This window comes from Bombus flavifrons, chromosome 3, assembly GCF_040668555.2.
Source record: "Bombus flavifrons isolate JBK064 chromosome 3, iyBomFlav1_principal, whole genome shotgun sequence".
NCBI classification, from domain to species: Eukaryota; Metazoa; Arthropoda; class Insecta; order Hymenoptera; family Apidae; genus Bombus; species Bombus flavifrons.
The window spans coordinates 18,308,291-18,320,172 of record NC_138444.1 but is presented as its reverse complement, the minus strand read 5'-3'; the positions used below and the strand labels follow the sequence as shown (position 1 = coordinate 18,320,172).

The 11,882-nt window shown below is 34.1% G+C and overlaps 2 protein-coding genes and 1 long non-coding RNA gene across 4 annotated transcripts; all 3 read left to right on the top strand.

Moving 5' to 3' along the window:
- The first annotated feature begins 45 nt into the window (after nt 1–45).
- Nucleotides 46–4,129, top strand: LOC138178282 (uncharacterized). Its single transcript, XR_011172668.1, has 3 exons — nt 46–120; nt 3,762–3,904; nt 3,994–4,129. It is a non-coding gene; the product is annotated as an uncharacterized LOC138178282 (long non-coding RNA).
- Nucleotides 4,130–6,995: 2,866 nt separating this feature from the next.
- Tmem18 (transmembrane protein 18) lies at nt 6,996–9,507 on the top strand. Of its 2 annotated transcripts, XM_069109149.1 has the most exons (6): nt 6,996–7,307; nt 7,748–7,832; nt 8,113–8,230; nt 8,303–8,357; nt 8,438–8,531; nt 8,624–9,507. In XM_069109149.1, the coding sequence occupies exons 2-6, from the start codon at nt 7,797–7,799 to the stop codon at nt 8,759–8,761; spliced, it is 441 nt and encodes a 146-aa protein (XP_068965250.1). In that variant the 5' UTR covers nt 6,996–7,307; nt 7,748–7,796; the 3' UTR covers nt 8,762–9,507. The 2 variants fall into 2 exon arrangements, with proteins under 2 accessions (XP_068965250.1, XP_068965249.1); XM_069109148.1 differs by lacking the exon at nt 7,748–7,832 and having other exon boundaries at nt 6,999–7,307.
- A 337-nt stretch (nt 9,508–9,844) lies between these two features.
- MED31 (mediator complex subunit 31) lies at nt 9,845–11,793 on the top strand. The gene is made up of 4 exons (XM_069109147.1): nt 9,845–10,206; nt 10,623–10,712; nt 10,794–11,081; nt 11,618–11,793. Exons 1-4 carry the CDS (start codon nt 10,140–10,142, stop codon nt 11,653–11,655), a joined length of 483 nt encoding a protein of 160 aa, XP_068965248.1. The 5' UTR covers nt 9,845–10,139; the 3' UTR covers nt 11,656–11,793.
- Nucleotides 11,794–11,882: the final 89 nt, after the last annotated feature.

Genomic DNA, 11,882 nt, shown 5'->3' with positions numbered 1-11,882 from the left:
CTTGATAAAACTGTCACCCGGAAACGCACTGATCGTGTACACTGGCGAGTCATCGATTGATAAGCAGCGGTCGAACGGAGGAACCGATCGTCTATTATATTTATATCGGAGCAATACAAAGTAATTAGAGTCGCTATATTGAACAGTGACTGTTACGTCCGGTGACTCTCTACGGTCGAGGTGTTCACCAACCGTGCACATATAATTAATCGGGTGGCAATAATCCTTTTGATTTATCGTTAAGTCCGTCAATTGGCATAAGACATTTTCGAGTCAAAAGGTTCCTCATAGTTATTGTTCTATCAGATAAAAATAGAGGAAATGGGTTTATATATCGGATTAACGTTGGGGATAGGGTCGTGGGCGTTTGATGAATTTGACAATCAATCACGGCGATTTGGCTTACGCTGCACTAGTGACAATGGCCTTAGATACACGTATAACTCCACGTACAAGTAAAACTTATCTGCATGAACTCCAACAAAAATCCAAGTGGAACTGCCCTTATATATTCCTATCCCCATCTCTCGGGTCAATCTTTGTTTTTAAGGAGAGCCATATAATCATTCCATACTTCTGTCAGATACACGTCCCTCCCGTGACCGTGGCTACGTTCAGTGACCCGATATGTCACTTAGGGCCCAAGCCCATCGTCATAGAGCCGGATTGGAACATTAAAACTATTTCTTATTTTTATTACTTAAGTGTAGCTATAGTAAATAAGTGTATAATTATAGCTCAAGTGTAGTAGCTATAGTAGCTATAGTAGTATAGAGAAGTCCATATATGTCTTTTCATCTCATCATATATATATGTCGGAGATGAAAGGACACCGGAGCCTCCCCTTTGGAACTTCGGGAATTTGCCGTCATTCTACGCAATTGTATTTATTTGAGATTTGTGACAATGAGCTTGGACTCAAGGCGACAATCAGTCGCTGAACGTAGCCGCGATCAACGGGACGAACGCTTCGTCTAACAAAGGTATGGAGTAATAATATGGTCCTCATTAAAAGAAATATCTGTAGAAGTAAACATCCCAATGATTCCTTCGGGCAAAATTATTACCAGATGTCGATGCACCTACACAGCACAAGTTCAGCTAGCCTGAGGACCCGCTATAAACCTTAGGATTTTGTTAATTAAGATTCTTCAAACGAACAAGCAGTCTTTGTTCCAACTATGGGAAGATCGGAGAAATTTGTTTTTCTCACGAACAACGCTTCCGCTAACAACTTTCCCTCAAGGGCGGCTAACATCCTTCTCTAAACACCAACATGGAAATTGACCAATTAACAGCAGCGTCAATTTCCCTCACTTTCTGAACGAAGGCTATCCCCGACGAATCCGATGATCTCGTGTCCTTAGACACACCCCATCATAGTTTTCCTGTGGAGCATCATCGAGTGAGGTCGTATCAGCGAGTGACTTGTCGTCTTTACGCTCGGTGGATATTCCACGTTTTAACAAAGAGTTAGTTTAGTAATATTTTCACCGTAGCCAAGCAAGTCGATTACGACTTGGGCTTTGGAAGAAAGCGCATTCTGTTACCCTGTTGACCGCGGATTCGTTGTTGGACCCAGGATCATTGTCATTAGCTTCTCGAGTGTCTGATTACCGCAATTACTTGTCAAATTCTGTAGTAGTCGTATTTACACTAGTCAATGTCTTCTCCATTGCATAGCAACAATGTGTAGTCCAAATGAGGATTCGTCTCACGTTCCTAACCCTAATCATAATGAGAACTCGACATATATAATATAGATACGGCTTATCTCATGTTTCCCAAGATTCCACCCTCAAGCGACCAGTGGTTAGGCAATCACCACCGAACAACAGTTTTCCTTTGCGATAACATCGTCACCGGACTTCACTTGATCTACAACTACAGATCAGTCGACATCTCTTTATCGGGTTTCCACCTGTCAATCATCCATCTACTTCTCTTATACCTTACGCAACAGCGTGAATATCTTCTGTATATAGTTGTTGGAAACATCTATTTTAACCTGTTAACCGCAGTGTTATACTCGCTCAACCACCCCTATTATCCTAGCAGAAATAAGGTGGTCGACCTGTTCGTGGCGTCGATTATTGGAATCGTAACGGGAATTTACGACCCCGTTGACGCGCTTCCTCGCGATCGCGTCTCTCCGCGACTGGCCGAAAAAACAGTGACCATTGTTACGACGATATCGAGGGTGGGTCTGCAATTGAGTTGAACTATATAATCTTATCTGTAAAATGAAGAGAAAAGGAAATTTTCTAAATTTCGTATTAATCAGAATGGTTGTAAAAATGAGGTTTTTTCAGCCTTTTTTACTTAAATCTGACTTCATCGTTACGTGGGATACACGAGGATAAATTTAGAATTGAAATGGAGTTGGAAGCCGAGGGAATGAGATTTCGGAATTTTCTTTGCGTGAAATTGGTTGCATCAGAAAATGAACGGAGGTTCCATATAAATATAGACATTTCGAGCCTCTTTTATATACTTTATCGAGAAAAAGAGAATTTATTAAAAAAGCTAATTTTGGAATTTGCGTCACTCGAAACTAGTTGCATCGTGAAGAAGAATCGAATAATAAAAAGTGGATAGAAAAATTGATCTTTCGGGTATTCTTCGCTTAAAATAGAACGCGTAATTGATTACATTAAAATAAATGAATTGTAATTACGAACAAGGCAAATTAAAAGTCATCTTCGATTAAGACTAACTGCATTTTCGAATAAATGTACATTTTATTATCGGTGATAGTTGCGGCATTTTTGTTTCTGATCTTATCTGGGGGTAGGAGATAAGAGATGCGAAGAAAGGTACTTGGATATTGAAATTATTTGAATTTTGGTAAAGTTTGAAGGTAATTGAATATTGAATATTGAAAGTATTTTGATTAAAACTGATGACACATTACGTAAAGAGTTGACTTCTTGAATCAGCGAATTTCACAATCGCACGAAGATGCAAGAATCATCAAAGATGGCCAAAAGCTCAATTTCTTCAGATGTAAGAGGACTCGACTTACCTCAAAGCATATTACAGTCGTAAGATTTATTCTTTTAAATTCTATGCATTTGAAATTCATGATGCACATTTATGAAGATTTGTGCATAGCAAATCTGATTTTAATAAAATCGGATCAACATTAACCGTTATCACGTATCGTTCTTGATTCACGAACGATACATGATTTCGTTAAAAAGCAACTATTGAAAAAATATTCTCTAGAATTCGCATTTTAACAGAGATACTACAATTGTAATAAAAGTGTAGCAGAAAGTTTTAATACAATTAACACGCTATATATCGATACGTGCGTCCTTCGATTTATCCAACGAACGAATGCATATTCTTGGTAAAACGTCAATTTCTTTTTCTCCCAAGAAACGGTAAGTTATAATATAATGCTTACTATACGTATAATTATAATCGCTAATATAAAAGTGTTCTTATAATATTTTCATAATTTACTTCTTAACCAAGTAAATACAATAGCAATGAAAGCGAATAGTAATGATATGAACGATAATTTCGCGTTCAAAAATACGCAGAAAATTTTTGTTATAGAACGATTTCAACATAATATTCTTTAACAATATGTTACAGTCATTTATGATAGTTTTCCATGAATTGTGAATATCCGAGCAGTGAAATAGGTCACGATTAAAGTCCGATACTTTATGTATTCCTTTGATTCAAACTAACTGTGTTTACATCTTCATAACATGTTACAACAACTAAAATCAGATATCGAATAGCAGAAAAGGAAACAAACTGCGACTGCAATGCGAAAACAAAATAGCCATCCGAGTAGAACGAAGACTTCGATGTCGCAACCACGACTTGAAGATGGCACGTTGTATATATTTTGAAGTTTTTGAAGTTTTGTTATGTCGTTGTTAAGGTAATGTATCGCTTTATTCCTTGTAATTATTACAGTCAGATTACGTCGATTGATTGATTTTCCTTTGCATTAATTGTGGCATTAGCTAGTCGTTTAATAATGGAAGACACATAATACAAACAAGGCAAGTCAAATACCTAGGACTCCACATAGATACACGACTCACATGGAAACAGCATATCAAATCAATAACAGACAAAATACAGACAGCAAGCAGACAAATGCATTGGCTAACAAGTCGAAAATCCAAACGAGGTATAGAAGATAAATTAGAGATATACAAAACGATCATAAAACCAGTCTGGACGTACGGAATACCACTATGGGGAACAGCAGCAATGAGCCATATAAGCAAAATAGAGACAGTGCAAGCTAAAATTCTTAGAACGATAGTAAACGCCCCATGGTACGTTAGAAACGAGGACATTGGGAAAGACAGCAGTAGAAAACAAACAATACTGTACAACCCTCTTTATGGACATAGAGAAAGCATTTGACAAAATAAACCACGAAAGCCTACTACAAACAATCAGGAAACAATTCCCGGAGCAAATATACCAATTAATAAAATCCTACTTAAGCAGCAGAACCTTCGTAATAAAAATCAAGGACACATACTCCGAAGTCAAAGACATCAAGGCAGGGGTTCCGCAAGGAAGCGTCTTAGGACCAACACTATACACACTATACAAGGCCAACGTACCAACAACTACCAATAGCAAAATACTGACATTCGCGGACGACACAGCGGTACTAGTCAGGCACGCTGACCCTGCAACAGCAGTCACATTACTACAAGAACATATCACAAAAATAGAAAAGTGGCTACAAGTTAAACAAATTAAAGCAAACGCCAGTAAATGCAACCATATTACATTCACACTGCGAAAACAGATACCACCAAACATCTTTCTTAACGGCACGCACATAATACAAACAAGGCAAGTGAAATACCTAGGACTCCACATAGATACACGACTCACATGGAAACAGCATATCAAATCAATAACAGACAAAATACAGACAGCAAGCAGACAAATGCAATGGCTAACAAGTCGAAAATCCAAATTAAGCATAGAAAATAAATTAAAAATATACATAACGATCATAAAACCAATCTGGACGTACGGAATACCACTATGGGGAACAGCAGCAATGAGCCATATAAGCAAAATAGAGACAGTGCGAGCTAAAATTCTTAGAACGATAGTAAACGCCCCATGGTACGTTAGAAACGAGGATATACGGAAGGACCTGGGAATACCAACGGTCAAAGAGGAAATTAGCAGACACGCAGGAAAATATAAAGAAAGAATAGGAACACAGCCAAATTAGCTAGTTGTGGAAACGATCAACACCTCAAACATGGATAGAAGACTGAAAAGGAAACACCCAGCAGACCTCACAAAGGACACAACCTAACAAACAAGAAGATGGTACCCCGTTGGGGGTAGCGCCACCCACGTGATAATCAAACAGCCAAAAAATTCTACCAAATGTCCAAATCGGACAAATTGTGAATGTAAACAACTAAATAAAAAAAAAAAAAAATAATGGAAGAAGATATCGAATGGAAGAAAAGCGTACATTATAGTTATATTATTTATTTATTTATGGAGAACTGATAGCCACATAAATGCATTGAATGTACGTAATATACAGAAACATATATCCTAAACATCATAGATCATAATTCTTTAATTGCGTTAACAATAACATGAATTTACACGAGGTTCGTTGTTCAAAAAATAATTTCTTTATTTAGAGACCGTCTACCTTTTTACGTTTGCATTTACATTTACCAAGACTAACCGAAATCAATTTATCTTTGTTATTAATCTTAATTTAATTAAAAAATTTCCTAATCGCAAAAGTTTCTCCATTTTTTCTGTTTTCGAAATCGACGCTCCGATTCTTTTACTTCTAGCTCAGACATAGCATAATCATATCAATACGAATCATAATCACTACGAATTATTGCATTGCATTATTCAGATTACGCAAGCATATCATCCATTCTAAATTCTACTTGGAATTAACAGGCTCGTATATATTTTACATATTTCATCCTTTTTTTTCGTGTTTTTTTTCGTATATATTAACTTACCAATAAAAAACGCATAAGTAGGGAAATGCTTCTCATAAATAGAATTATATTGTAAAAAATTGTATTTCTATATTTTTCTTATAATATAGGATTTTTGAAAATACCTTTCTTGTATTTTAAAACGCCAGATTGACGTAGAGCGATTTTCAAATTTTCATTTCGAGTAAAAATTATAAATTATGTTCTTCGTTCTTGCAAAAATAAATAGATGATCAAAGGGTTAAAGATTATATTAAACTTACCGCATTCACATTTACATATATACATATCTGCATTGCGCAGCACGTGACCAAATACGTGCGAAAAAACTTTTCTCTTCATAGTGTTTGGTAATGCAATCAAATCGATTGTTTGCTTCAAAGTAAACTGAGTATCACATTTTTATACCATTATCCAGAACTAATTTTGTCTTTTGACTACTTAAATTCATGTCTTTACCTATAAACAGAAAAAGAAATAATTACATTATTACAATATCAATTTTATTAAAGGAGTCGTAAGATCAAGCTTTCTATCAACTACTGAATTAATTTACATTTACCGATAAAATATCAAAGAAATCGATTGTTTCGTATGAAGGTAAAATTCGCTCGCAAGACGCTTTGTTTCCGAGGAAAATAAATTTGTGAATTTATTGTTAAAGTGAAGTCTTAGGTGGACAAATTTTATTCTACATTATCTTCACAGATAGAGTGACCTCCTGCCGATTATTTGATCCTGTCCGAATCGGAATTAGCCATGCTCAAGTATACTTGATAAATTTCCGAACTCGATTTTCTCGAAAATTAAGCCGAAAATGAAAAAGAATTCATTCTATACATTTTTTTTATTTTTCCACGAGGAATCACGCTTTTACATGTTATTCGATCGGACCCGGTATGCACCGCAATGTCGATATCATATCGACGACGGCGAATGCTATATTATATCTGCACCATGCTCGTAGATGGCGCTGTATGCACATACGGTGAATTCTCTATGTACGTCTCAAACGTGTAACGTTGTTAAGTTCCATAAAGTCGTGTGTATGCGTCGAAACGAGAAAGACGAGAACAACGAAAGAGAAAGACGGGAAATTATTCTTGCTACGACTCTACGATCGTTGTTTTTTCCGTGTGTCGCCGTGTTCGCGACATTTATCTACATTTACATTGTTCGTTATTTCCTTTGGCGTCCAAATCGACCAAAAGGAGGTTGTAGTAGGGCGTTGTGGCCCGAATTTTACTAACTAACGACACCATGTCGGAGGATCAAGTCAAATCTCCGATCGACGGTATTCTTCCGTTTTTACAAAGCGTAAGTAACGAAAATTTTACTTTCATTTTTGCTACGTAAGTTCCGTTTTATTCGTCTACGACTGATGCCGCTTAATTTATTTTGTTCTCTGAACGTGTTCAAGTTTTTGAAAGGACGTTCCTTATTTCCCTTTCGTTCTCGATCACTTTCATTTTCAGTACCGCTGGCAAAAAAGTATCAATGTAAAAATACTGACACAGATGTCAACCATTTCGGTCGGTGATTTGATTATTATACCTGCATTTTTCAAGAATTTATTTCGTTATTCGGTCTCGTTTGTATGGCTTGACTTGGGTTTGCTCGCAATAGCAGCTATGAAATACAGAATAAATATTAGCTATTGACCGATATTTTAGCCGAGAATTTATTTTTGGTGCATGCATCACAGTTTGCTTATTCGATGCACGGCTTACAAGCCGTTTTTTCCGTCTCATTTCTAGATGCGGATAAATTATAGGCCCAGTTTTATATGTCAATCATCAAAATGACATGTTCCCGCGTTCATTCGTTAAACGTGATTTGGCAGTATGTATATTACACACGAACAGCAGATTCACGTTATTTAATATATATGTACAATGCGACAATATATAAATGTGTAATTATAGATATGTATGTTAAATCGTAACTGTGTAGAAAGTATTTTTGTCTTATTTTCTTAACAACTTGCTGGTATTTTATATACCTGATTGTTATTAGATATTTTTGTTTCATTATATAACATATACCATTGTAAAGAGCATATAAACAAGCAATTTACGTATTTGAATTAAATTATGATTCATTGAAGAATTGAATTAAACAGATTGAATGGCGGGATCCATGGCTTGCATTATTGCTAACTTTCCATATTGCTGTCACAATGACTGCATTAATGACAAGAAACCATGCCAATTTTCAAATTATGTTATTCCTTGCTCTGTGTAAGTATATTTCGTATTAAAAATAATTTATTTACTGTACATAGTTATTGCAATGAAGTGTTCATGTTGCAGTACTTTTGGTATATTTCTCTGAAAGCATCAATGAAGTTGCTGCATCTAACTGGATGTAAGAATCTTTAAGTTACTAAGAATTATCATATTATTTTGATAAGTATTTGAGATAATATATTTATTTGATTTTAATAGGTTGTTCTCAAGGCAGCAATATTTTGATTCCAATGGGCTCTTTATATCTGTAGTGTTCTCTGTGCCTATCTTGATGAATTGCATGATTATGATCGTAAGTAGATAGAAATGTCCAGTATGTTTAAAAAAAACCTATATATATATTTTTTTAATAGTATGTATTGTTTCCTCGATTCTCATCTGTAGGCAAGCTGGCTTTATCAATCTAGTCAATTAATGACCAGTTTGAAGAGAGCACAATTGAGGCAACAAGCAAGGAACCGGGAAATGGAAGATGAATCTGTGAACGCAAATGGGACTGTTGTAAGAGAAAAGCAAGAATAACATTCTAGTCCAATAATAAGGATGGAAAACACGAAATATAAAAATGTAAATTACATACTATGAAACAAGCATTGGCTTGTTTTTACCTCAAATAGCGTAGTATATAACAGCATTGTAAAATTTGGCGAATATTCAACATAGCATTTTTTTTTAAAACGTTACTGCCGACATAATCGTTACTGTCATTCATATTGAAATTGACTAGCTCTGTTGTCGGTTGGTTGTCTTTCCAATATTATGTCGTGTATATATAATGATTAGGACGTGAATTCAGAAGCTTGCAAATAATTTATTTATTCAAAATCAACGATGTGCTAAATTGCGGCATGGCACGCAATTTGAAAATTACAAGATATTATATAATTCTCGAGAGAATACTGTTATCTTATATTAAGGTACATTCCAACGGTTCTCTACTTTTATTTTAACATTGAAATATTCATTATGGATCAGTGTTCTTAAAACATTACCGGTGTACTTACTATTGTAACACATATTGCTTATTGCGAAAACTGATAAAAAAAAGGCATAATTACGTAATAATGGCTCTAGATATATGTGTAAGTATGTATGTACGTGTGAATGAGTATAATTTTCTCAGAACCGAAGTCTTGAAAGATGTAACGAATATATTATATCTACAGTTAAGAATTTCTTGTGTTGTACATTTGTGTAAATGAACAATTTCTTGTCGTCGCAATATTTAACGCGTGATTAAATTTAAGTAATAAAGTATTTCTTCTTAATATTGCGTATTTCTCTTTTTTTGTATCAATTTTCTATCAATAATGTCATTATTTGCTTTCAAACTTAATTCTGATATACCCAAATATTATCGTAGAAGCAATAATAAGATGTAGCATAGATTTAACACGTAGTAATTTTTTAAATCAAAAACCAAACCAAGGATTTCTTGTCATTTCCTGTATTACCGACTCATTACAAGATTATGATATCAGATAGAGTCAGAGATGATTAGGCAGATTGCCGGTGCTTTTGGGCAAAATCTTGCACCAAACGCGCCGAAGAAAGAAACGTGTGTATAGTTCGTCCATCTGATCGCTAGAGGCAGTAGTTCATGGACCGTACATTTGGCTGAATTTCGCCCATAAGTATCGGCCATCTTCCCACTGGTCTCTTTTACAACACGGTCGTGGTTACAATTTACAATACAATACGACTCACCTATTTTGAAATAAGCTCCGATATGTATACGAAAATCTTAAGAACCGTAAGGAATTGTAGAAAAACTGCTTCGGAAATCTGTACAAACGTTTCAAAGAAATTTAACTATACGTCGTTTTCTCTATCATAAAGAAATTAGTGTTTCTATAACTAGTGTGGTTGAAAATAATCGACAGTTACGAATTAATGTACTATGAACCGTTTGGATGATCCTCCGGGTCTCATGAAAGGCAGAAAACCATCTTTCATTGGAATGAACGGTATTTCTCATTACTTTCTTACCATTCTTAAAATTAATAAAGTTTTTCCTTCCCAAAAACACTTATCGTATTATTATTTTTCCTTATTTCTATTAATGCATGTATTATAATTGTAGGATGAATGACATTCTATTAAGCCAAGTCTTATTTTATTAAGTTATTAAATTGGAAGAGAACATTTCTTTCATATTTATATACTTTAAAATTAAATTTTGGGAGATGTAATAGTTGCAATTTACTTGTTCTTTAATAATTTTTAGGTTAGTTTACTATACATAAAGTTTAGTTATTAAATCGTAATTTAGTCTGAATTTTAATTTAAGTGTTAGTTTATGCTGAAACTAAACGTAGATAATTTATTATATATCAGGTGTAGAGTACAATACTTTTTACTAAATGCATAATTTGTTTTTCAGGAGGCCCAGAAACAGACGATCAACAACGCTTAAGATTTCAAGTTGAATTAGAGTTTGTTCAGTGTCTTGCAAATCCAAATTACTTAAATTGTACTTCGAACAATGAGCAGTATATTTGTTATAATAACCAATGTGATCGTTATGATAATACTATTAATTATTATTTTTCAGTTTTAGCACAACGTGGATATTTTAAGGATGCAACATTTATAAATTACCTTAAATATCTGTTATACTGGAAGGAACCAGAATATGCAAAGTATTTGAAATATCCTATGTGTTTGTATTTCTTAGATTTATTACAATACGAACACTTTAGAAGAGAAGTAGTAAACTCTCAATGTACAAAGTTTATAGATGATCAGCAAATTTTATTATGGCAACATTATACCAGACGTAGAACAAGACTGTTACAGACTGCAGCAGAGCAAACACAACATGCAAATCCTCAGAATAATGGTATTGTACAACCTAAAGTTCCTTGAGTAATATATGAGAAACTCACTATTAAATGGGTCCATGAGAACTACAATATTAAAATAACGTTATATGATGTTGTCCACAACTGTAGTTCCTTATCAGAATTGTTTTAGTTATGTTTTTTGGCTGTGATAAGTCATAAATAAAGTACTTTTCTATGTTCTCAATATATCTGTGATTACACTTCTCCCTCTTTCCTTCTATCTGTTGCTATATCATTTATTCATATATCATTTATTAGCAAACTTAAAAATATTTAATACTATACTTGAAATAATAGGTGTGGAAATAAATTCTATCCAACAATAAAACTTCCATTTTGCATAAAAATCTGAAAGAATTTATTCATGCACCTAATAATTATAAAAAGACATTTTTATAAATAAAAACACACTCTCTTAAATAAACGAAGAACATTATAATAATTGCAATAATAATAAGTATCGAGTTTAGAGAAGTATAATATTGTAAACATTCTGTGAAAACAAACTGAAATAAAGGCCCTCCACTTGTAGAATCTGATTTTGGACGAACGATGCTGAAACATGAATAGCTGTTCATAAATGTTTATGACTCTTTATGCTTCAAGACTGGAAAAAAAAGGGAAATTATCGAAGACAAGGATAGAAGATGCGAATTTTAATGGTTTTAGTAAGTCCATTCTCTGTATTCATTTATAGAATTTAATTCATCTTGAAACATTGTACATCTTTTACATAAAGCTTTGTATAAATAAAACTTTTTTTTTACTAAAAGATGACAATAAAAGAATATATTTAC